At 60.2% G+C, this 26,467-nt stretch overlaps 1 protein-coding gene across 1 annotated transcript in view; it reads right to left on the reverse strand.

The window, feature by feature from the left end:
- Positions 1-330: 330 nt before the first annotated feature.
- LOC119108422 (RNA helicase aquarius) overlaps positions 331-26,467 on the reverse strand; it is a 30,440-nt gene continuing 4,303 nt past the window's right edge. The window contains exons 5-26 of the mRNA XM_037231996.1: positions 25,551-25,748; positions 25,028-25,205; positions 24,240-24,418; positions 23,829-23,942; positions 20,841-21,056; positions 20,193-20,406; positions 18,943-19,070; positions 16,623-16,779; positions 12,495-12,712; positions 11,787-11,956; positions 10,872-11,012; positions 10,103-10,234; positions 9,368-9,658; positions 6,831-7,020; positions 5,126-5,250; positions 4,309-4,569; positions 3,488-3,655; positions 2,437-2,608; positions 1,915-2,085; positions 1,112-1,309; positions 589-765; positions 331-336 (exon numbers count right to left, since the gene is read on the reverse strand). Of these exons, the coding sequence (XP_037087891.1) occupies positions 331-336; positions 589-765; positions 1,112-1,309; positions 1,915-2,085; positions 2,437-2,608; positions 3,488-3,655; positions 4,309-4,569; positions 5,126-5,250; positions 6,831-7,020; positions 9,368-9,658; positions 10,103-10,234; positions 10,872-11,012; positions 11,787-11,956; positions 12,495-12,712; positions 16,623-16,779; positions 18,943-19,070; positions 20,193-20,406; positions 20,841-21,056; positions 23,829-23,942; positions 24,240-24,418; positions 25,028-25,205; positions 25,551-25,748 (3,804 nt within the window). The remainder of the gene's footprint in view (positions 337-588; positions 766-1,111; positions 1,310-1,914; positions 2,086-2,436; positions 2,609-3,487; positions 3,656-4,308; positions 4,570-5,125; positions 5,251-6,830; positions 7,021-9,367; positions 9,659-10,102; positions 10,235-10,871; positions 11,013-11,786; positions 11,957-12,494; positions 12,713-16,622; positions 16,780-18,942; positions 19,071-20,192; positions 20,407-20,840; positions 21,057-23,828; positions 23,943-24,239; positions 24,419-25,027; positions 25,206-25,550; positions 25,749-26,467) is intronic.

The raw sequence follows: 26,467 nt of genomic DNA on the forward strand, positions 1-26,467 counted from the left end.
CCGGCGCGCACGTACGGCACGACATACCGTCACTGTTTCCAAGCACGTTTACTACCAATGGTTCGCAGGAGCCGCCGCTGCCCTCCCATGCCCTTCATGCTACGTGCAGTCTGGCCACTCCTCACGGCGATCATTCGAGAGAGATCACGCGGCACACGCCGTCGCACTCCCTCTCCATCCTCTGAACTCCCCCGGTGCCTGTCCCCTCAGACTCCACACACCCTCACATCTCCTTGTAGCCCCGACCTGCTGCTGATGATTCACATCCCCACGCCTCCCAGTATTCATGACTCTGACCCGCTATTTCCCCCTTGAGAAGTCCACACCCTCCTACACCTGTAAGTAGTCTTGACCCGCTACTGTTGTGTCACGGGGAGTCGTCTACACGCCCACCTGCGCCTCCAGGCACCCCTGACGTGCTGCTATCCTCCTGAGCTGAGGAGTCGATACCTTCCCACGTCCACCAGTACCCCTGACCCGTTGATATCCCCCTGAGGAGTCGATACTCTCCCACGTCCACCAGTACCCCTGAGTCGCTGCTATCCCCTGAAAGGTCGATACCCTCCCACGTCCGCCAGAAACCCTGACCTGTTGCTGCGCCTCTCCAGAGCCCATGCGTTGCATGTAGAGGTCATACACGAACTGCGCCATGTGGGGCATGTCGGTGGCGACCAAGGGCGGCGACTGCAGCGAAGCGTCCACCGGCCGCACCGTCGGGTACCGCTCAGCCGGACACAGCTGCAGCTGGGCCGGACGCTCGGCCAGCTGCGCATGCACACATGGTCAGACAGCACACTGCAGAAGGCGCAGCGTCCGGAGCAAAGAATACACTGCTTGCTAGCTTACAAGTTGTGCCAATGTAAATACTGAACTTGATATCCAATGCCTTTGTTTGCCAATGCAAGTTGTCTCAGCTGAGCTCACTAACGTCTTTCACGGCCCATGCTCGCGACAGCTGCAAACATATGCTTGCCGGCAAATACCCTCGTCATAGCGAGCGCTACCACCTGTTCGCGAGACGAAACCGTCGGTTAGAGCTCGGCTGGAACTGACAGCCCGCGACCCCCCCCCCCCCCCCCCCCGTCTCTCTATAGGAGCGGGCGGAGCTCACCAGACTGAAGGCCGGAGTCAGCTCGAAGCAGTTCTGGAAGAGCGCCAGTCGGGCGAACACGTAGAGGCCGAGTCGGGCGCGCGACATGGCCACCACCAGCCGGCGCACGTCTCGCAAGTGGCCCACCGCCTTGGTGCGCACCAGCGACAGCAGGATGTAGTCGTTCTGCTGGCCCTGGTACTTGTCCACAGTGTCCACCTACGTGGCGAACACGCGGCCTGCGTCAGCTCGAACGAGCGGGCCACACCGCCGACGCGCAGACGGCCGCGGAAGGCGGGAGGGCCGCGCGCCAACAACCGCGGAAGGGACAAGCGCCGATAGCCTCACAGGCGGGAGAGAGGAGCGCAGACGGCCGCGGAAGGCGGGAGAGAGGAGCGCAGACGGCCGCGAAAGGCGGGGGGGGGGGGGGGCGCGCGCCAACAACCGCGGAAGGGACAAGCACCGGTAGCCTCACAGGCGGGAGAGAGGAGCGCAGACGGCCGCGGACGAGGCAGGTCGGCCCAACCGTCCACGTGGATCTTCACATAGAAAGCCTTTTTGGCTAAAACATTTATGAGCATGTCATGGAAGAAGAAATTTGCTGCCCGAATGATGAAACGTCACTGAAATCATGAAACTCTGAGATCGACGAGCGGCAAATTGTCGCAATAAATGCATGATTGTACCAAAATCTCACGCAGGATGATGCATTGCAAACGAGTGCATTATTATGCACAATCGCACGGCACACGCAAGCCCCACATTTCGGAGGTACAACCGGTGTTACGGTAATAATAATGCTCTGTCAACGGGACGATCGTCACCTTGCAGGGCTGGCCCATGACGGGGTTGTTGGCGCAGCGCTGGTTGATGACGTCACGGATCAGCATCTTCTGGCCGTTGTAGGTGGTCAAGATGGAGATCTTGTCGGCCGGGTACCCCAGCAGGCGCATGTACATGTACACGGCCACCACATACTCGGCCTCGGCCAGGTTCTGTCGACGGCCGACAAGATGGCGGCGTCAGAACGGTGGCCGTGACGTCACCGACCACAGACGTGACCGGGTGGAGGGCGACCGGATGGTGAGCCGAGCCAGGCGTGCGCGGGTCAGGTACCCCTCCCCCTCCACACACACGCAGACAGAGCAGCACGCGCAGGGGCGGGCAGCGAGGGTCGCCGCGCATGTCCGGTAGCCATCGCAGTACCCCACATCCATACAGAGCCAACAGACAGCACGGGACGCCGGCCGACGCCGCTCCGCCGCGCTGGCCGTCCGTGGCGCGGTATCCCCCACGCCGAGCTGGGAGGGAGCGCGCGACGCCCGACCCCACACCAGCAGCCGCACCTGGAAGAAGTACGGGTTGGGCTCGCTCTCGCCCACGCCGTTGAAGTCGTCCACGTTGACCACCTGGTAGTCGAAGCGGAAGCCGGCGTTGGCGCGCTGGTATTCGGCCCGCTGCTGGACGTGCGGCAGGTCGCCCAGCACCGTGTACCGCCACTTGTAGAGCGCGCAGATGCTGCAACAGGGCGCGACGGTCCCAGGCGGTGACGGCAGAGCAGCGGAGGCAGCGAGGGGGAGGGGGCATCGCCAGGAGATAACGCCACTGATGCTGCAACCCGTAAATACAATGCCCCACTAATGCCTCTGACAGTGGGAAACACCATATGAAAGTAAGAGGTGGTCACAGACGTAATCTTCGTGCTTTCGGCGTCACGTGCAGCTGCTAAGCACACACTGCTTGTCAATTCTTCACAAAAACAGAGCTTGGCAGACACACACACACACACACACACACACGCACGCACGCACGCACGCACGCACGCACGCACGCACGCACGCACGCACGCACGCACGCACGCACGCACGCACGCAATCGCCCACGCAAACGCACACCAGTGTCAGGTCACAATGGTCACCTCAGCCGCCACCCGGACCCAAGCTGCTGGGTCACGCTGCCGACCGTTCCGCACGAGGCTGACCACGGACCGTTCCGCGCGAGGCTGGCCACGGACCGTTTCGTGTGTGGCTGACCACGGACCGTTATGCGCGTGGCTGACCACGGACCGTTCCGTGCGAGGCTGACCACGGACCGTTTCGTGTGTGGCTGACCACGGACCGTTCCGTGCGAGGCTGACCACGGACCGTTCCGCACGAGGCTGACCACGGACCGTTCCGTGCGAGGCTGACCACGGACCGTTCCGCGCGAGGCTGACCATGGACCGTTACGTGCGAGGCTGACCACGGACCGTTCCGCGCGTGGCTGACCACAGACCGTTCCGTGCGAGGCTGACCACGGACTGTTATGTGCGTGGCTGACCACGGACCGTTCCGTGCGAAGCTGACCACGGACCGTTCCGTGCGAGGCTGACCACGGACCGTTCCATGCGAGGCTGACCTGGAGCGGGCGCGACCCTGGGCGTCCAGCTGCACGGTTGGCACGCCCAGCCGCACGAAGCGCGTGAAGAGCGACTGCTCCATGTTGGAGTACTTCTGGAAGGCCATGTTCTTGATGACGGGCGGCAGCTGGTGGTGGTCGCCGATCATGATCCACCGCTTCAGTCGGCTGCCAGACGCGGGTCGGATGTCAGCCGGGCGCCGGCGACCGGCGGCGCGCGCACGGCACGCAAGGCCGGGACGCAGCGGACGGAACGCGGGCAGCAAGGTGGACAGCCCCCCGTTGGAGACGGCTAGCCGCAGGACAGGGGCACATCGGCCGTTGCGGAGCTCAGACTAGTAGCAGTACACCGCACATGCGACTGGGGATACGCGAGGATTGGGACAGACTGGTGGCGGGCAGGACAACATGGTGACAACATGAGACCAGAGAATATGGAGTGACAAAGTCGGGGATCTGCACGCGGCGGAACTGGCTTAACTTACATCATCTTAAATGGCCACCTCAATGGTGCTCCCTTTGCAAAGGCGGTCATCACCTGGTAGCTACGAGCACATTGGTTTTAGCTTTACCGCGATCGCAGTGCTGTCGCACAGCTGATCACAATAACGTGATCGGCAAGCAGCCTACTACGAATCTGACAAAGATCCCTTTATCATCGCACACAGCCTCTAATGGAGGCACAATGGACCCAAAGTGACCGAATATATCCCGTTCCGTCCCGTCCCGTCCCCGTCCCCGTCCCCGTCCCCGTCCCCGTCCCCGTCCCCGTCCCCGTCCCCGTCCCCGTCCCCGTCTCCATCCCCGTCCCGTTCGCTCACTTGAAGCCGTCCTGAGGGTTCTGCAGCAGCAGCGGGATGAACGTCTCAATCTCGAGGATCTGCGCCGACTCCTCCATCAGGATGTTGTCGTACTTGAAGCCCAGCTGCACGAGCTCCTTGCGCTTGAGCGCCGCGTGCGTACACGTCATGGCGATCACCTTGACCTCCTTGATGAGCAGATAACGCGAGCGGTCCAGCCCGCTGCGCAACAGCTCGAATGCGCGGAACTCGTCCAGCTGCTCGAATATCTTCCGGATGTACCTGCCAGGCACGACTCCGAGTCATGCCCGCGCGACGGATGGCGCAGGGCATCCGGCACGGCTTCACCAGCGACTCTGAGTCATGCCCGTGCGACGGGTGGCGCAGAGAACCCGCCACGGCTCGATCGATGACTCTGAGTCATGCCGGTGCGGCAGATGACGCAGGGCACCCGGCACGGCTCGACCGGCGACACACATGCACGCTCGACCCATTGCTATAGCATGTGGAACCTCACGGCGAGCTGAAAACTTAGCCTGCCTCATCACCGAAATCGAATGCCACACAGTAATGAAGGATGTATCATGAGCAAGAGGCGAGCGCTTCAAAACAATGCAGTGGTTTTAGAATATATCTTGGGGATAACTGATTGCGATACGCAAGTCAACAATACAGACGGAAAGGAAAACCCAATGTCCGAGGCGGACGGCACGAGTTGTGCTCCTCATCGCAGACATACTAGAACACGGTACGAAAGGCAGCAAGCGAGAGGAGGTCTCCTATCGTAGGTTGGGGCGCACTGGCGGTTCCGCCGCGGCAGCTCGTGTACCAAAGTTACCTGAAGCAGCCCTGGGCGATCTCGAAGTCTTCGTCGAAAGAGTTGCCCTTGAAGACGGGCTGCGGCGCGTCCTCGAAGAACCTTGTGAACGGGAAGTTGTTGCGGATGCTGCTGATAGGCAGACTCTGAGGGTGAGGGTGCTCAGTGAGGGGACCACGGCCGTCGTCACACCCGCCTGCGGTGCGGATGCTGCTGATGGGCAGACTCTGGGGGTGAGGGTGCTCAGTGAGGGGACCACGGCCGCCGTCACACCCGCCTGCGGTGCGGATGCTGCTGATGGGCAGACTGAGGGTAGGGGTGCTCAGTGAGGGGACCACGGCCGCCGTCACACCCGCCTGCGGTGCGGATGCTGCTGATGGGCAGACTGAGGGTAGGGGTGCTCAGTGAGGGGACCACGGCCGCCGTCACACCCGCCTGCGGTGCGGATGCTGCTGATGGGCAGACTCTGGGGGTGAGGGTGCTCAGTGAGGGGACCACGGCCGCCGTCACACCCGCCTGCGGTGCGGATGCTGCTGATGGGCAGACTGAGGGTGAGGGTGCTCAGTGAGGGGACCACGGCCGCCGTCACACCCGCCTGCGGTGCGGATGCTGCTGATGGGCAGACTCTGGGGGTGAGGGTGCTCAGTGAGGGGACCACGGACGTCGTCACACCCGCCTGCGGTGCGGATGCTGCTGGTGGGCAGACTCTGGGGGTGAGGGTGCTCAGTGAGGGGACCACGGCCGCCGTCACACCCGCCTGCGGTGCGGATGCTGCTGGTGGGCAGACTCTGGGGGTGAGGGTGCTCAGTGAGGGGACCACGGCCGCCGTCACACCCGCCTGCGGTGCGGATGCTGCTGGTGGGCAGACTCTGGGGGTGAGGGTGCTCAGTGAGGGGACCACGGCCGTCGTCACACCCGCCTGCGGTGCGGATGCTGCTGATGGGCAGACTGAGGGTGAGGGTGCTCAGTGAGGGGACCACGGCCGCCGTCACACCCGCCTGCGGTGCGGATGCTGCTGATGGGCAGACTGAGGGTGAGGGTGCTCAGTGAGGGGACCACGGACGTCGTCACACCCGCCTGCGGTGCGGATGCTGCTGGTGGGCAGACTCTGGGGGTGAGGGTGCTCAGTGAGGGGACCACGGCCGCCGTCACACCCGCCTGCGGTGCGGATGCTGCTGATGGGCAGACTCTGGGGGTGAGGGTGCTCAGTGAGGGGACCACGGACGTCGTCACACCCGCCTGCCTGGCGCCCAGCTCCGATCCACGGATAGTGAACCACAGGTTGACTTAGGCAGAGAGAAACGCACGCGATGCAAACAAGCGGCATATTTACATTACGTATAGGGGATGTGAGGGATTACGAGATGTCACTGGGTGATCCGTAGCACCCATGAACTGAGGCCCTTTATTTTGAGACGGTTTTGAGTAAATATTTTTACAAAAGCGTGTTAACATATTCTATTGCCGTCAAAACATATGGCCTAAATACAAATAGACCTGCTTGGAGTACACAAACCATGATTCATATATTTTTTCGTTTAGGAAAACAGTACCTGTGGAAACGATATTACAACTAACGCACAATCATCATTATCGGTCTTTGCAAGCCCCATAGCGAATCCACGTCGTGCCGCAACCAAAGCAGCGGCGCGGCGTGACCCCCCCCCCCCCCCCGCGACGGCGCGGCACTACCCACCTCCCCCTGACACGGCGCGGCGCGACCCACCTCTCCCTGCGACGGCGGCACCAGGCTGAGGAAGCGCTCCCAGCGGCTCAGCACGTGCTGCATGAAGAAGTGCCCGGCCGTCTCGCAGGTGTAGGCGGCATCGCCGGCCACCTGCAGACTCTGCTGCAGCCGCTGCACGGCGTCCAGCAGCGCCAGGCGCTGGGACAGCACGTAGTTGACTCGTCCGTACCTGGCCGACACCGCGTACACGTCATGGTTCCAGTTCAACCAAACTGTGCTATTTGCGCAACAATGATGGAAGAATAAGGCATGGATCGGTATTCGGTACCTATGGTCATGCCGCTGCACCTCTGCCTCTGCCATCTACCGGCCAACAGCAGTGGCTGTCCGCCCGCCCTGCACCGGTCCCGGCCGGACAAGGCAGGCAGCGCAGCCACTGGTGGGACATGACACCACCAGAACTGTCCGCCCGCCCTGCACCGGTCCCGGCCGAACAAGGCAGGCAGCGCAGCCACTGGTGGGACGTGACACCACCAGAACCGTCTCACCCCAATAATAATAACATTTGGAAGGCGACAGCAACGTTACACACTTCACGGATGCAGTTTTCTATCCAGTTGGGCGGTGAAGGGGGAAGGGGAGGCTTCAGCTTGCTCCAACTTGCTTGCTTGCTTCGGCTCCAGCTTGGGCTCCTGCTCCCCAGCCTTGAAAAAGTAAGCCAAATCCGGGGCCACCCACGTTCTAGCTATTTTACGGATAGGTTGAGCCATTTTCACTGCACCCCTCTCTCTCGAACTCATTTTGCGAATCTGCGCCCCTGAGATACTTCATGGGTTGAGAGCAGATTACATCTCAGTAAGTGTTTAACTTGATGGCAACAGGAAATTCTGGGCATTCTGGCAAGATAACAGTGTCTTCCAGTTTAGTAAAAAGTAAAACCCCCATCTGAGCAGATTTGGGAAATACCAAAAGAAGCGAGCTGTTCTTCAATTCTCCAACTACAGCTGCTTTGAGGCAACTCAAAGCAGTCAAATTTGAAGAAACCTTCGTGATGATCCAATGACCTCAAATGGAACCTAACGCATGTCAGAATGCTAAGTTTTGGGCGTTGAGATGAATGCCATTGGCTATTCCACCTCAAAGTACTTTGCGGTTACATTTCTAAGCACTTCTGTTTAGGTAACCAAACATATGCCTGGATCCCAAGGATGGATCCAGGATCTCCTGAAGAACAGACATCGGGACATTGGTGTATTACGGCAGAAGTTATTTAAGATGATCATCAGTAGCACGGGACACGAATTTTTCTGCAAAACGGAAGAAAACAGAAAGAGACAATTTGTTGTGACTAAGACATTCATTAAAACATGATCACTTGTAGGCAGCTTAATGGTTTTGTCATACAATCTAGAAACAATTTTGGCTAACCATCCTCCAATGTTTAGTTTAATCAAGTAGTTGGCTTGCTGCTTTATCAGAGAGCGTCCGTCTCAATAGATCCGTTTGCCCAGCTTAATAGGTCAGTTGGTTGGAGCGACTGCCTTCTGATCCGCCCACCCTTGGCGGGGTGGCGCTTCATGCGCCTGGCATTTGCCCTTAATTGGTATTGCCTGCGGCCAGTGGGAGCGCCCGTGGTTACGGTCAGGTGAGTTCATAGGGGACGACCTGACCGAGCACTGCAACACGTTTGAATTGCTCCTCTAAATCCTGACGTTGACCTGGGATCTTGCGATCGGATGGCGGGGACAGGGCTCACAAAGCCGGCGCCATCTAGCGTTGGCTTTCATCCAAGAAACACATTCATTCAAAAGGTTCAGACTACATCTGGAAAAGTATTTTGCACAGTTTTGTCGTGTTGAAAGCACCCTTTCACAACCCATGCAAGTCGATAGTGTTGCTAAGATTGGACTGCAGATGCGACGTTCCTTCGAGCTGCAGCAAGCAATGGGTGTGCCAGAAATGATATCGTTATGTCGCCGGCAAGCCAAAACATGGGCCTTGACGCAGCCGTCCCCATGCCATGCAAGTTCATTAACACCAATAGTTGTCTCGGCACGGATCTCAGGGGAAATCATGAGTTCATTCTTTGTACGTCGAATGATTGGCCTTCTGCTGCTGCCTTCTGACTCAGCCCTTAAATACTGGACCGGACGTCATCAACCAACGACTTCCACGAAATTCCAAGCAGGCCTCTCATTACGGCCTACCGTGAAATTGTGTCAGATACTGGGAAACGGTCAAGGCCAGACTGGTCATGAAATAAAAACTGGCGGGGTCCGGCAGCATTCTGGCGACGCGTACCGGCCGCCCGTGGAAGCGTGAACGGCGTGACGCAGCGCGCGTAGCGAGCTGCCCCAGCCATGCGGTGGCTCCGAGCTACAGGACAGCATGAGCAGCGTGACGCAGCGCACCTGAGCTGTCCCAGCCATGCGGTGGCTCCGAGCTACAGGGGGACAAACAGCGGATGCTCACCTCAATGTGCGGAAGGCAAATGGTAAACAGCAGTGAAACTGAGGCCGGTGTCCTACACGGCCTTAACGCCACGCCTCGGGCTCGTGCGCCGCCCGCACACGCACCTGCTGAAGTCCTTCTCGGTCTCGAGCGCCTCCTCGCCGTGGCCCAGTCGAAGCAGGTGGCGCTCGTCCATGTCCAGTGCCATGATCTTCTCGAACAGCTGGTTGAGCGCCTGGTTGCTGTGCGTGACGATGAGCGTACGCTGTTCGGGGAAGTTGTGGTAGATGTTGGAAATGATCTGGACGGCCACGTCCGTCTTGCCGGTGCCGGGCGGGCCGACCACCAGCGTGAGGCCCGGCTGCGTGCCGGCCCGGATCGCCTCCACCTGCGTCGGCGTGAATCGCACCGTGTTCCTGGGCACAGGTCAGGGCAGGACAGGTCAGATCAGGTCAGATCAGGTCATGCCGAGTCAGGACCAAAAAACATGATTCGAACTAATGTGGTCCATTGATCAAAAACCTGGAAATAATTTTAAAAACACACACGCACGCGCACACGCACGCGCACACGCAAGAGCACAAGCACAAGTACAAGCACAAGCACACGCACGCGCAAACACACACACACAGATACTCACAGACATATATATATATATATATATATATATATATATATATATATATAACATATATCGAATGAACCAAGAAGATATTCTTTAAATTATACTGAAACATACTCAGGGAAATAAATAACAAAAGCATGCAACGGTAATACAAAAATGTCCACCGGCGAGCTCAGTACGTAAATTCCGCACCCGTAACGACCAGACCAGATCGGGCAGCCGGCCGGCGCCGTACCGTTTGGGCTGGACGTAGGGGTACGGTCCTCTGTTGGGCATGACGTGCGGCTCGACCAGCACCAGCTTGGAGAGCTCCTCCGGCGCGGCGTCCGGCCGGCTCTTCTTCTCCTCCACACCGACAAACGTCAGCCTGCGGCCGAACGGCGGCCGTCAGCGGAGGGGACAGTCATCACCATCAGCGGACGGGACAGTCATCACCATCGGCGGACGAGACAGTCATCACCATCAGCGGACGGGACAGTCATCACCATCAGCGGACGGGACAGTCATCATCATCAGCGGAGGGGACAGTCATCACCATCAGCGGACGGGACAGTCATCACCATCAGCGGACGGGACAGTCATCATCATCAGCGGAGGGGACAGTCATCACCATCAGCGGACGGGACAGTCATCACCATCAGCGGACGAGACAGTCATCACCATCAGCGGACGGAACAGTCATCACCATCAGCGGACGGAACAGCCATCACCATCAGCCGACGGGACAGTTATCACCATCAGCGGGAGGGACAGTCATCACCATCAGCGGGAGGGACAGTCATCACCATCAGCGGGAGGGACAGTCATCACCATCAGCGGACGGGACAGTCGTCACCATCAGCGGACGGGACAGTCATCACCATCAGCGGACGGGACAGTCATCACCATCAGTGGGCGGGACAATCATCACCATCAGCGGACGGTGGCGGTAATGACTGAGCGGGAGCCGACAGAGCGAGACACAGCAGAGCGGGACCGTCAGGGCGGCCGCGGCCGGACCTTACCTGTAGGGCGGCCGTGGCTTGGCGGCGCCGGCACCAGCGCCTTCCTTCAGCTGCACCGTGTGGTGGGGGAAGCTGTGCCGCAGGTGCTCCATGTCCAGGAACGTATCATTCCAGTCCAGCGTGGCGATCTCATCCGGCATTCTGCGGGACGGATCCGGGGTCAGGGCTCGGCCGGACCGGGGTCACGGCTCGGTTGGACCGGGGTCACGGCTCGGTCGGACCGGGGGTCACAGCTCGGCCGGACGGGGGGTCAGGGCTCGGCCGGACGGGGGGTCAGGGCTCGGCCGGACCGGGGTTCACGGCTCGGCCGCATCGGGAGTCACGGCTCAGTCGGACAGGGGATCAAAGCTCTACCGGAGCGGGGGTCACGGCTAGGCCGGACCGGGGATCAGGGCTCAGCCGGACCGGGGTCAGGGCTCAGCCGGACCGGGGGTCAGGACTCGGCCGGACCGGGGGTCACGGTTCGGCCGGACCGGGGGTCAGGGCTCAGCCGGACCGGGGTCAGGGCTCCACTGTGGGGGCGGACGCGTTCCGGCCCCAGTCGATCACTGGCAAGCAAAACATTAATGATAAAACTCGACACGGCCAGGCTGTTAGTTTTATTAGACAGATTTACCAAGTACGGGGCACACTCACCAGACGGCACAGCCTGTGGACGACATGACATGCTCTTGCACACGTCAAGCGGGGCACGCCAGATAACACACAAAAGCCCCGGGGCAAAGGAATCCAATATCCACGCAACGCCACTACAGCTTCCACACGCGTTTCATTACGGCTGCCGGTTATCTCCATGCGGCCTGTCGCGGGCCCGACGCCCAGCCAACACCCGGTCCCAGCCGAGGATGCTGCCTCCCCTCCGGCGGGCGGGGTGGAGGCGCCCCGGCCCCGTGGACCGTGCCCGACACCACTCACTTGGTGTAGTGGGCAGCGCCCGGGTCTCCGTAGCCAAGCACGATGTCGTGCAGCCAGTCAGGCACCACGCACTCGTTATTCATCAGATCCCGGATCGTCTCCAGCACCGCCTTGAAGTTGTTTTCCTTCGGCTTGCGGCGCATGATAATGTTGAACGTCTCGTACACGTCCTGAGCCAGATATCAGCGGGTTTATATGGGTGACTTCTGCGTTAGCTGGACATCCCGACGAAAGCACTGTTTGAAAACGGCCCGAGGCGGTCTGAAACCGGGCCGGCTGGTGCGCAGCAGTGGAACAGCCCCTGGCGTGTGGCAGCCGGCCGGCCAACACAAACAGAATGACAGACCTAACGCGTTTGATGCGTAACGAACGCCGAACTAACTGCAAAACAGAACACACCACTAGTAAAGCCAACGCAGCTTATCAGCTTCGAACAAACCGAACAGCCCTGCACACTTAATCCACCAATCCAATCCAATCACTCATGCAAAAGTTGCAGATTCACTGACCACGCTTGCAGGCATGCTACGAGCCGTCACATGACTGGCACAAGGGTCTTGCCACCTGATATCAACCGCTGTTTTTTTTTGCGTGACATTGGGCGCCTCCGCCGCCCAAGACCGCCCAGCTGACGCCGCTCGAGACCTCGGACGCCTACCCGTACTTAAGACCGTCTAGCTGTCGCCAATCATTACGAGCCTGGCTGACCTCCTTGCCGGCGGCGTTGTTGTCCAGGTCCTGGCGGTACTGGTTGCAGTCGAGCCAGACACGGAACGTGCGCCGGTCTCCCGGCAGCTGGGGGCGCGGGTCGGGCCCCTCCTCGATGACGCGGCCGCTCTCGTCCAGCATGCCTTCCACCTCGCAGCCGCGCACGTACGTGAGCCCCACCTGGGGCACGAACGGCGCCGCCGCGTCGTAGCGGGCACCTGCCGCACCGGGTCACCGTCAATCAGGCGGACAGTATCGGTTAGACGGCATCGGCCCGTCGGGCGGACAACAGTCACGCAGCATCGGTCTGTCAGGCGCAACGCATCGGTCAGACAGCATCGGCCGGTCAGGCAAACAGTATCGGGATCAAGCGGCGCCGGCCGGTCGGGCGGTCAGTGCCGAACGGTCATGTGAATAACCGGCCAGGCGGCCGAGGGGTAACATGGAACTTTGCTATACGTAAGGGAGATTACTGTGGCACAACACGTGACTGCACTCGTGCCGGCAAGCTGTCGACAGGTGGCTGGGTTCAACTGCAGTTAGTGGAGCGAAGACGTCACCAATTATGCTTTGATGCTGCAGCAACAGTCGATGGCACCGCGTTGTCAGTGGCATTTCTGTTGTTGTTTATTGGTGTTTTTGGGCGCGCCGACTGCAGTGATCATTTGGCGCCCATAACGAGTCTTGTTTTACCTAACTAATGAACCGTGTAGAGTCCCGAAGTTTATATGTTTAACGAATAAAAGACTTGTTTAGATCCTAGAAAGCGAGAGTTTTCTCCTAAAATGTCACAGAGCGTCAAGGGCGAGTCACGCTGACCAAAATAACGTCGACGTTCTTCCACGAGCCGCGGACATGATATGAGCACATGACGAACGGTGAGAACAGCACAACATCGATGGCAGATAGGTCTTTCTGCTCCTTGCGACAAATAACCGTGAGTTGCATACGTGTGCCCAATACGTAATCTGCAGAGCACCACCTCTTCTTACCTGACATTGTGGGAACATGATAACCACTGAGCCAGCTTGGGTTTTATTGCTCTGAGCTTATCTTTGTTTGTCCCATCCCAGCAACGCCGTCATTAGTTCTGCAGAAAGGTTTTTATTGCATGGTAATAATATGTAGCAGGGATAGAAAGAGAACGAACACGTGGAGCCAGCGCTGCTCGCCTTGCAGCCGCATCAGCCACCTCGTTGCCGGCGATTCAAGCGTGACTGGGGATCCAACACAAGATGGGTTTCTTTCGGGCCTGATTCAGTTGAGTCAGACGTCCTAAAATATCCTGTACAAGGGGATACGATGGATAAAAAGACTTCAGACTAAGAACACTGCTCAAAGAGTTTGTCAAAATCAGATGTGAAGGTTCGTCACTGACTTCAATGAAACACAACGCCTTGGTGATCGCTACCAACTACGATGTGAACACTGACGTTTGTGGAGGCAAAGGAAACGACCGGATGACGCCGCCGCTCACAAACGCACAATCCACACCGCCAGAGGCTTTAGATCCGTCCGTGTAAGTGTGTAATCGTCACATAACGCCACACGCTCAAGTGCCCTTGATCTCATTATATCTGACAAGACCGCATTATTTTTCATTTCGGCCAAAGACGTATCTATCGATGGCGAGGTCAAACGCCAGGGAGCAGTGGCCAGATGATTTATCCGCTTCAACCTTCGAATGGGAATTTCGCTTTCCGCCGCAAGGCTTGCATTCGGAGGCCAAAGGTTACAGCATGTACCCGAGGTACACTGCGACGAAAATCCACAGCAGGCCGTGAAAAACTGCGTTAAATGCCGGACGCGAGGGGAACTGTCGCAGGTGATGTGCGGAGCGCCCCTGTGATTACACGTAAAGCGGTGTGATGGACTGTGTCCAGGATGCGCTTGGTGGACTCACACGCGCTGTCATAAATAAAACATGCGCAGTCCACCTTACAACGTATGATTGAGCGATACAATAGCAAAAGCGTACTTCTATCTGCCCCATACGATGTGCGTGAAACGTGCTTTAGTATGTTCAAAAATTTAAAACAGCTTTCGCGTAGCGTTTCAGGATGGACTTGACGGGTTAGTCGGCGGTCAAGGTATACCCAAAGGTATCTAGCTACAGGCTCAGTTGGAATGTGTTGGCCACACAGACGGATAGACATATTGCCGCGTTGCCGACTACGACAAAAATGCAGGGCTACAGTCTTGTTGCTAGAAAACCTGAGCCCGTTTATCGTGCCCCACTTCTCGATACGATCCACAGCCAACTGAAGACGCCGCTCCATCGATGAAGCTCTTGCTGTGCTAGTCCAGATGGTAAAATCATCAACAAAAAGGGTACGACCTACAGACTGTGGCAGTTCAACCCCGATGTCGTATCATAACCGTGAACAGTGACACGCTCAGGACACCGCCCTGGGGCACACCATTAACTTGATGGTGCCTCTCAGCGAGCGCGCTCCCAACACGGACACGGAAATAACGGTCAACTCAAAAGTTTTGAAGAAAAGTGCCCATATTGCAGCGTATACCATACCTATATAGCTTGACAAGAATACCATGACGCCATGTGGTATCATGGGCGCCCTCTATGTATAAGAAGACAGCGCCAGTGTGTCGATTTGCCTCAAATCCCTCACGAATCGCAGTGTGAAGAACTAAAAGATTATCCGCCGTGCTGCGATTCTTTCTAAAACCACACTGTGCGTTTGTAAAATGACGTGATGCTCCAAAAACCAGGTTAAACGGACATTAAACATATTCTCCATCAACTTATAGAGCGATGACGTAAGAGAAATGGGTCTATAATGTAAAGGATCTAGCCCACCTTTTCCCGGCTTCAAGAGAGGCACGAGAGTAGCTTCTCGCCAAGAAGCTGGGAATTCATCTCTGGTCCAAAGCGAATTAAAGACCACTAATACGCGAAGCACGCGACGCGGCAGATGTTTAAGCATATCGTTGTGACCAGTGTCCGGGCCTTCTGACACGCTGCGAAGCCTAGCGATCGCCGATTCCAACTCGACCAGCGTGAAAGGGTCATTATATGAATGCAGCTCACTCGTTGAAAAATCCACTGCAGATTGCTCCCATCGCATTCTATGCCGCACAACTGTGTGTTTGTGTTACCACTTACGCTGCGTTGGACCAGGGCCCGGGCAACCTCATTCGCAAAATCCAACGGGCGCGTCACAGCCTGGCCATTAACACGCAGCATCGGCAGAGCTATGGGTGAGAACTGACCCGAAATACGCTTGGCTCAGGCCCAAATCTGCGATGTCGGCGTAAATCGGTTTAGCGTGCTCACGTGCGCCCGCCAGGAAGCACGCTTTGCCTCCCTTAGTGCGCCGGGCAAAAGCTCTCGCTTTCTTAAAGGCTATCAGGTTTTCTACACTGCTCCTGGCGTCAAAAGCCCGAAACGCACGCTTACGCACCCGGATGGAGCTCCGACATTCCTCCGTCCCCCACGGAACAGGAGTACGTCGCGGAGCGCCAGACGTGCATGGGATACAACTGTTGGCACACTCTAAAAGTCTGTGGGTAAAACCCTCAATGGAGGGTGGCGTGCTCTCAGGCCCAGTTACAAACGATTCTTAGAGCCGATTCTCGAATTCGCACCGGCCCACTTTCTTAAAATTCCAGCGTTGTGGTCTATCAACGCTCCACCTCTGTTAAACCGGAACCACACTGGGAAGTGGTCACTTCCCATGGGGTCATCTCCGACACTCCACTCGAGATGTTGGACAAGCTGGGGAATAGAGAGGCTTAAGTCTAGCGCTGACGTCTGACCGGATAACATTGTAAAATGTGTACGAGTTCCTGTGCTTAAAATGCAAAGTGAAGCACCGTGGACATAATTTTCACACAGCCTCCCACAAGCAATGGTGACGTCACACCCCGAAGCGGTGTGATGCGCACTATGCCCCGGTCACTTCACAGTTCAACAGCACCACGATACTGTGTAAGCCGGCAGGCGCCGGCTTCGGTCACCAGCGGCCCGGCCACAGCCCACGCCGGCCAAGCCAGAGCCGGCCGCCGCCCCCCATAACGACGCGCCGCCTGAATACTGCAGGCGGAACGGCCACTACCCAGTACCGCCGCGGCTGGCGGTCGGCGCCGTCCCGCTGCGCGTCTCACCGAACGTCAGCTGAGGTCGCACCGTCACCAGGAAGCAGACGTCGTGCTTGCGCAGGCCCTCCCATTCGGCCTTCACCTCGTGGCGTACGCTCAGATTGACCGTGACGTCGGCCCGTACGCGCGCTGGCCGCCGCTCGCCGATGTTGGGCTTAGCCACCTGGCGGTGCGCGCCGAAAACAGCGCTGGCTTTACACGGACCTGACAGAGGGGGGCGGGGGGGGGGGGGAGGAGCTGCAAACGGTACTAGGACAGGAGGAAGGCAACGGTCCAAAGCACCGCAGTAAAGTAAAGTAGTCTTTCTGAAGATCAGTACAAAGCGATGGAAGGGCATTCAAACAAGATGACGGCACCCTATACATGCCACCAAAAAACAAAGAACCTGCACACTTGCGGAGTTGTACAGGCTAGCCGACGCACTGTTGGGGGATAGGGGGAGAAGCGTGGCCGACGCACTGTTGGGGGATAGGGAGAGAGGCATGGCCGACGCCTGTTGGGGGATAGGGAGAGAGGCGTGGCCGACGCACTGTTGGGGGATAGGGAGAGAGGCGTGTTGCGATCCTCTCCTTCCCCTTCACGGGGATACTCTTCTTACCATAGACACCGTTACATGGATGAATCAAACGTTCTGATGATACAAATACTTTTTGAAGAAAGCCAAAGGTTGTCATTCTTACACATAGCTCGGTCTCGCTTTCCGGTGTGGTGGGCAGCCCTGAGGGATGCCACTGGTCGGCCCACCCAGCACTCGACTGCTGACCGCCCTCTCGGGGCTCTACTGACGGACTGCAGGGACGTCATACCACAGCCCCAGCTGCAGGCACGTCACACCACAGCCCCGACTGCAGGGACGTCACACCACAGCCCCGACTGCAGGGACGTCACACCACATCTCCGGCTGCAGGGACGTCACACCACAGCCCCGACTGCAGGGACGACACACCACAGCCCCGACTGCAGGGACGACACACCACAGCCCCGACTGCAGGGACGTCACACCACAGCCCCAGCTGCAGGCACGCCACACCACAGCCCCGACTGCAGGGACGTCACACCACAGCCCCAGCTGCAGGGACGTCACACCACAGCCCCAGCTGCAGGGACGTCACACCACATCTCCGGCTGCAGGGACGTCACACCACAGCCCCAGCTGCAGGGACGTCACACCACAGCCCCGACTGCAGGGACGTCACACACAGCCCCAGCTGCAGGACGTCACGCCACATCTCTGGCTGCAGGGACGTCACACCACAGCCCCGACTGCAGGGACGACATACCACAGCCCCGACTGCAGGGACGTCAACCACAGCCCCAGCTGCAGGGACGTCACACCACAGCCCGACTGCAGGGACGTCACACCACAGCCCCAGCTGCAGGGACGTCACGCCACATCTCTGGCTGCAGGGACGTTCACACCACAGCCCCGACTGCAGGCACGTCGCCACCACAGCCCCGACCGCAGGCACGTCACACCACAGCCCCGACCGCAGGCACGTCACACCACAGCCCCGACTGCAGGGACGACATACCACAGCCCCGACTGCAGGACGTCACACCACAGCCCCGACTGCAGGGACGTCACACCACAGCCCCAGCTGCAGGGACGTCACACCACAGCCCCGGACTGCAGGGACGTCACACCACAGCCCCGACTGCAGGACGTCACACCACAGCCCCGACTGCAAGGACGTCACAACCACAGCCCCGACTGCAAGGACGTCACACCACAGCCCCGACTGCAGGCACGTCACACCACATCTCCCGACTGCAGGCACGTAACACCACAGCCCCGACTGCAGGCACGTCGCACCACAGCCCCGACCGCAGGCACGTCACACCACAGCCCCGACCGCAGGCACGTCACACCACAGCCCCGACTGCAGGCACGTCACACCACAGCCCCCGACTGCAGGCACGTCACACCACATCTCCGACTGCAGGCACGTAACACCACAGCCCCGACTGCAGGCACGTCACACCACAGCCCCGACCGCAGGCACGTCACACCCCAGCCCCGACTGCAGGCACGTCACACCACAGTTGGGCTATCCTGTGACGCGGCCCGCCAGTGGCGGGGTCACCAGGTCACCACTCGCGCCCCGCTCACCTCCACGATGGCGAAGCTGACAACAGGGACGTCACACCACAGTCGGGCTATCCTGTGACGCGGCCCGCCAGTGGCGGGGTCACCAGGTCACCACTCGCGCCCGCTCACCTCCACGATGGCGAAGCTGACAACAGGGACGTCACACCACAGTCGGGCTATCCTGTGACGCGGCCCGCCAGTGCCGGGGTCACCAGGTCACCACTCGCGCCCGCTCACCTCCACGATGGCGAAGCTGACGACAGGCTGCGCCATGCGCGCCCAGCCGCCGAACATGGTGTCCCCGATCTCGTTCTTCCATGGCTGGAGCCGCAGCACGATGTCCTCGATGTCCTGCCGTATCTCGTCTGCCGCGGAACCCGGGGGGTCAGGTTAGGTCAGGAGCCCGGGTAGATCACCACTGACGGTCCGCTGGATGGACAGATTCCTGGACAATCCTAACAAGCTGAGAAGCCAGAGACAAAGGGCCTAGATATATGGTCCCACACTGAAGTGGTACGACCGAGCAAATATCCACATCTCAGTTCACGACAAAGCATCAGTTATGGGAGGGGGAGCTGGACAGCTCATGGGGGTCATCCTTTGACAGAAAACAGTTTTCATAAGTAACAGGCGAAAGGAAAACAGCAAACCATTCACCTTAAAGGAATTATTCATGTGGTCTTGACACGACATCAGTTTAATGACGGCATACCAAATGTCAATGAAATTGCTCTCAGATAGTCATCCCAGGTAACATATACTGCACACAGATGGTCACATCGAACAGGACAATATGTGCCTAGTGAACCGCCAGATGCGATCACTCCGTTGACAGTTTGTACTTTCGGGCCCCCCGACTCGTAAGAGCTCAGTCGTCCAGAGCTCCCCACGGCTGGACCACTCGTTTCATGCAATGTGTTTCTTTTTGTACATAGTTAAGTCACAGCTCTCTGATTCGTCCGAGCCATGCCTGCCCGCCGGACATACGGCGGGTCTGCGCCACACCCACCGGTCAGACAGCGAGTCTGCACCACACCCGCCGGCCAGACAGCGGGTCTGCGCCACACCCACCGGTCAGACAGCGGGTCTGCGCCACACCCACCGGTCAAACGGCGGGTCTGCGCCACACCCACCGGTCAGACAGCGGGTCTGCGCCACACCCGCCGGCCAGACAGCGGGTCTGCGCCACACCCTCCGGCCAGACAATGGGTCTGCACCACACCCGCCGGCCAGACAGCGGGTCTGCGCCACACCCACCGGCCAGACAGCGGGTTTGCGCCACACCCGCCGGCCAGACAGCGGGTCTACGCCACACCCACCAGCCAAACAGTGGGTCTACGCCACATCCACCGGTCAGCCCGGGTCTGCGCCACCCCCGCCGGCCAGGCAGCGGGTCTGCGCCACACCCTCCGGCCAGACAATGGGTCTGCACCACACCTGCCAGCCAGACAGCGGGTCTGCGCCATGCCTGCCAGCCACTCACTCACATGTTGATTCCAGCCGAAACAGGTTGAAGTTGCGAAGCAGGTAGTCGTGCAGTGTGAGGAACTGCAGATTGAGCTTGGGCAGCGCCAGGCAGCCTTCGCCCGAGAAGTACTCGCTCGGCACCACGTTGCTGTCCCAGATGATGGCCTCGGTCGGGTACAGTGGCATCTCGTTGAGCGCCTGCAGCTGCGAGGTACGCCGCTCGTGGCGAGAGACCTGGCCGTCGGAGGCACCGCCCGATCAGGGGAGAGCACGGCAGGACCGGGGGCACCCCACAGACCGGGGTCACCGGCACGCCGCGCCCAGACCACGCGACGCTGGCGCTCTGTCACAGACGGTTCAAGGCTGATCAGACGCCAGGGAACCAACCATTGCATGAAGGAGCGCGAGCACCGAGCCATGCTGCAGATCGTGCTCAATGAGAGCAAAATGCAAAGCGATTAGGATTACTGCTGCACTGCAACCGACCTCTTAATTCTGATCTCACTTTGCGTGACGCACCTCACGTCCATAGCTCAAGCGCGTGCGATTTGTGTTTAAGTGCGTTCACGCTCCCTCGTGCCAGTGTCCCCCCTCCCCCTTGTCCTCGACAGCACGCCGTTCCGCCCTTCTGTACACCACTGCGTGTGCGGCAGCGGCGGCACGCTCACCAGCATCTCCAGCAGCAATTCCGTCTCGTACTGTGGCTTCTCGGCGTCCGCCTGGGCCGGCGGGTCGGGCAGCAGCGCCAGGAACGCCGCCACCTCGTGCAGCTGCCGGTTGGTCAGCCCGCCGAACTGTTTGGTCAGCTGCTCGCGCGTGTCCACCGATGCCACGTTGGAGAGACTGAACTGACGCAGCCCCGGGAACTTAGAGAAGGACGCCACCTGGTGGGGGCGACAGGCGGCGGTCAATTAGAGAAGGACGCCACCTGGTGGGGGCGGCACGCGGCGGTCAGCTGGAGAAGGACGCCACCTGGTGGGGGCGGCACGCGGCGGTCAGCTGGAGAAGGACGCCACCTGGTGGGGGCGGCAGGAGGCGGTCAGCTGGAGAAGGACGCCACCTGGTGGGGGCGGCACGTGGCGGTCAGCTGGAGAAGGACGCCACCTGGTGGGGGCGACAGGAGGCGGTCAGCTAGAGAAGGACGCCACCTGGTGGGGGCGGCACGTGGCGGTCAGCTGGAGAAGGACGCCACCTGGTGGGGGCGACACGTGGCGGTCAGCTGGAGAAGGACGCCACCTGGTGGGGGCGACAGGAGGCGGTCAGCTGGAGAAGGACGCCACCTGGTGGGGGCGACAGGAGGCGGTCAGCTGGAGAAGGGCGCCACCTGGTGGGGGCGACACGTGGCGGTCAGCTGGAGAAGGACGCCACCTGGTGGGGGCGACACGTGGCGGTCAGCTGGAGAAGGACGTCACCTGGTGGGGGCGACAGGAGGCGGTCAGCTGGAGAAGGGCGCCACCTGGTGGGGGCGACACGTGGCGGTCAGCTGGAGAAGGACGCCACCTGGTGGGGGCGACACGTGGCGGTCAGCTGGAGAAGGACGCCACCTGGTGGGGGCGACACGTGGCGGTCAGCTGGAGAAGGACGCCACCTGGTGGGGGCGACACGTGGCGGTCAGCTGGAGAAGGACGCCACCTGGTGGGGGCGACAGGAGGCGGTCAGCTGGAGAAGGACGCCACCTGGTGGGGGCGACAGGAGGCGGTCAGCTGGAGAAGGACGCCACCTGGTGGGGGCGGCACGTGGCGGTCAGCTGGAGAAGGACGCCACCTGGTGGGGGCGACAGGAGGCGGTCAGCTGGAGAAGGACGCCACCTGGTGGGGGCGGCACGTGGCGGTCAGCTGGAGAAGGACGCCACCTGGTGGGGGCGACACGTGGCGGTCGCTGGAGAAGGACGCCACCTGGTGGGGGCGACAGGAGGCGGTCAGCTGGAGAAGGACGCCACCTGGTGGGGGCGGCACGTGGCGGTCGCTGGAGAAGGACGCCACCTGGTGGGGGCGACAGGAGGCGGTCAGCTGGAGAAGGACGCCACCTGGTGGGGGCGACAGGAGGCGGTCAGCTGGAGAAGGACGCCACCTGGTGGGGGCGACACGTGGCGGTCAGCTGGAGAAGGACGCCACCTGGTGGGGGCGACACGTGGCGGTCAGCTGGAGAAGGACGCCACCTGGTGGGGGCGACACGTGGCGGTCAGCTGGAGAAGGACGCCACCTGGTGGGGCGACACGTGGCGGTCAGCTGGAGAAGGACGCCACCTGGTGGGGGCGGCACGTGGCGGTCAGCTGGAGAAGGACGCCACCTGGTGGGGGCGACAGGAGGCGGTCAGCTGGAGAAGGACGCCACCTGGTGGGGGCGACAGGAGGCGGTCAGCTGGAGAAGGACGCCACCTGGTGGGGGCGACAGGAGGCGGTCAGCTGGAGAAGGACGCCACCTGGTGGGGGGCGACACGTGGCGGTCAGCTGGAGAAGGACGCCACCTGGTGGGGGCGACAGGAGGCGGTCAGCTGGAGAAGGACGCCACCTGGTGGGGGCGACAGGAGGCGGTCAGCTGGAGAAGGACGCCACCTGGTGGGGGCGACACGTGGCGGTCAGCTGGAGAAGGACGCCACCTGGTGGGGGCGACAGGAGGCGGTCAGCTGGAGAAGGACGCCACCTGGTGGGGGCGACAGGAGGCGGTCAGCTGGAGAAGGACGCCACCTGGTGGGGGCGACACGTGGCGGTCAGCTGGAGAAGGACGCCACCTGGTGGGGGCGACACGTGGCGGTCAGCTGGAGAAGGACGCCACCTGGTGGGGGCGACAGGAGGCGGTCAGCTGGAGAAGGACGCCACCTGGTGGGGGCGACACGTGGCGGTCAGCTGGAGAAGGACGCCACCTGGTGGGGGCGGCACGTGGCGGTCAGCTGGAGAAGGACGCCACCTGGTGGGGGCGACAGGAGGCGGTCAGCTGGAGAAGGATGCCACCTGGAGGGGGCGGCACGCGGCGGTCAGCTGGAGAAGGACGCCACCTGGTGGGGGCGACACGTGGCGGTCAGCTGGAGAAGGACGCCACCTGGTGGGGGCGACAGGAGGCGGTCAGCTGGAGAAGGACGCCACCTGGTGGGGGCGACAGGAGGCGGTCAGCTGGAGAAGGACGCCACCTGGAGGGGGCGGCACGCGGCGGTCAGCTGGAGAAGGACGCCACCTGGTGGGAGCGACACGTGGCGGTCAGCTGGAGAAGGACGCCACCTGGTGGGAGCGGTGCGTGGCGGTAAGCGCCACGCCGAGTCACCGACGGCTGGGACGCGGCACGCAAGCCCACAGGGACCACATTCAATAGCACAGCCAGACACGCAATCAACAAGCTCGCCTGCAAACATCGCCGCACCTGAAGCAACCGTCCACTTATATGTTCTGAATGATTGTAGGTAACATCTCGCACGCCCAGGGATAGTACAAGGAACTAACTATATTAATGACGGATAATTAACTTCAATACCTCTGACAACAGAAACTATTGGATCGGTTCGGATCGGTAGCCGGTGCTTGGTCGCACCTGACCAGCATAGGCTGTGACCTTGCACGGCCCATCTCAGCGCCGATGAGGAAACGAAGCCGCTGCCGCCCGGTTGATCTAGAGCAGCCCCGAGCTTCCGGCTCGCCTGGAGGCGGCGGCGGGGGCGGCGCTCACCTGCAGGGAAGTGATGCGGCTGTAGTGGAGCTGCATCATGTCGCGGTCCGACAGCGGGTCGCCCGTCTGATCGTTGATCTCGAACCGGGAGTAGAACGCCAGCATGTCCAGCAGCTGAAACCACGGGTGACGGACGCTCAACCATCGCGACAGCCTAACGCTACCACACTCACCATACGCTGCTACACGCCATCATATCTAGCATACACATACTGGGCTCCCATCACTTCAGTGGGGTTTAGGTTCACCAGCTATGGTTCCTAGTCAATTCAGGTAACGACACCCACATACACAATTAATGACGTCAGGTAAGGTAAGCGCAATCTCGCAGACGTGCCGTTCCCAAACGGCGGCTCGGCTCTGAGCCCGGCGGGCCGAGCCGCCCTGCCTGGGCCCGGGGCGGCGACCCACCTGCACGAACAGCTTGCCCTCCTCGCGCTCGGCCAGGCCCGACAGCCGGCAGCGCACCACTAGGTGCGCGTCGTCCAGCAGCGTGTTGAAGAAGCGGCGCGTTGGCAACAATGCCTCCAGGTCGATCATCAGCTGCACCATTTGTTCGCAGTAGGCCACGCGCCGCCGGTCCACGTAGCCTGCCGCCGGCGGTCCAGGTCAGCGCTGACGTTACTCGGCCGGTACAGACACACAGCCACGTCATGTCACGGGCGGGATCTGTTCTCCGTCATTCGGCCCGTACAGACACACAGCCACGTCATGTCACGGGCGGGATCTGTTCTCCGTCATTCGGCCCGTACAGACACACAGCCACGTCATGCCACGGGCGGGATCTGTTCTTCAGTCCTTCGCTCTGAAGTTTTCCACTCCTATTGATGTCAGCTGCCACACCATGCTAGTTTGAGAACTAACGCGATTTCGGGTGACAGCTGTCGCCTGCAATGACGCATGCAATTTGAGGCGTATATAGTGAATGCGACATATTTTTAACACTTTCAGAATCCCCACTTTTCACCTGCGCTTCCCGACCCCACAATATTTGAGCTGCGCAGTTACGGAGCCTCAACCTCAGATACAACTCTGTCTAAACACGAAGGCCCACAATGTGTGACAGCGCAAGCGGAGCGACCAATCGCGCGCCATTTCCGTGCTGCGGCTGTCTTCGCGTCACGTGAGCCGCTGTCGTAAAGCGCTCAAACCTTCGTGGTGCACTGGAAGCTGCTGTGTTTGCCCAGGGCCCGACATACCTTCGTCGGGCGTACTCTCCAATATCTTCAGAAACTTCTGGATCAGATTGTACAGAAACCTCCGCTGAAAGTCCAGCTTGGTCTTCTCCTTTTCGTCCAGCTGGGCATCCTTCTTCTGGAGGATTTTCCAGAACTTCCTCCATTTGGGGATGCGCCGCAGTTCGGCCTCGCGCCGCTTCTGCAAAACGGTGCGCATATTGAACACCAAAGCAAATGGGACAATATCCATGCTTGCTATATGGCGGAGACGCGCGGCATCATCTGTTCCTTACCCGCACGTGCACCACATAAGAACACGCTGCTCCGAGTTTCGACCCAAATGGAACCCATGGTAGTTGGGATAAGGCTGTTAGGCTGGGAATTGGTAACACAAGGCCAACTCTGTTCTACAGTGCAACCAAACCATGAGCATACACCACTTCTTTCACAATCGACACCCGACCGAACACGGCACCGGCTCTGCGGCCGGCCGGTTCTGCGTGAACGCGGCGCCTGGCGTGCCCGCTGGAGCAGTGATACACACCTCGAGCAGGCAAATCCACATGGGCAGCGAGACGAGCCGCTGCACCTGGGCGCGCACCAGCTCCACCTCCATGCTGTTGAAGCAGTAGTCGAGGAAGACCAGCAGCGCCGTCATCTCCCGGAACGACACGCGCTCCAGACAGGTGGTGGTTACTTGGTGGAAGAACTCGGCGAAGTGCTGCGGCGCCTTGACAAACGGCTGCCAGAGCGGACCGAGCGGGGTCAAACGGCGATCTGGGCTCGCAGAGCTGACGAACTCCGCGTCGATCATACCATCGTGACACCACAGCCTTTCATTGAGATCACAGTTCGCTGAAACGGCACACTCCATCAAGACAGCAGGCTTGCGTCAAGTGTCACCGTACAACTTTGTCATGTACGAAAAACCAACTGTGACTCAAGACACGGTTTTGCCTGATTTCTCATGTTGGAAAAACAATGAAATACCGAGTCACGAGTTCGTTAGACACCATCACAGAGCCATGCGTACTGACGCACCGCCAAAACCTGTTGCAGCCACCCCCTGCATCCGCGCTGCCACGACGCCCGTGGTCAGCACGGTAGCGCCCAGCCCCGGCCTCGCTCTACGTCTTTCTGCAGCCCTCAGCTTTGCCCTCCGTCAGCAGCCCCAGCCTCGCCCCCCGTCTGCAGCCCCAGCCTCGTCCTCCGTCTGCAGCTTCCAGCCTCGCCCTCCGTCTGCAGCTCCCAGCCTCGCCCTCTGTCTGCAGCTCCCAGCCTCGCCCTCTGTCTGCAGCTCCCAGCCCCGCCCTCTGTCAGCAGCCCCACCCCAGCCTCACCCTCCGTCAGCAGCCCCCAGCCTCGCCCTCTGTCTGCAGCCCCCTGCCTCACCCTCCGTCTGCAGCCCCCAGCCTCGCTCTCCGTCTGTCTGTCTGCAGCTCCCAGCCTCGCCCTCCATCT

Source organism: Pollicipes pollicipes, unplaced genomic scaffold (genome assembly GCF_011947565.3).
Source record: "Pollicipes pollicipes isolate AB1234 unplaced genomic scaffold, Ppol_2.1 Scaffold_2555;HRSCAF=2994_pilon_pilon_pilon, whole genome shotgun sequence".
Taxonomy (NCBI): domain Eukaryota; kingdom Metazoa; phylum Arthropoda; class Thecostraca; order Pollicipedomorpha; family Pollicipedidae; genus Pollicipes; species Pollicipes pollicipes.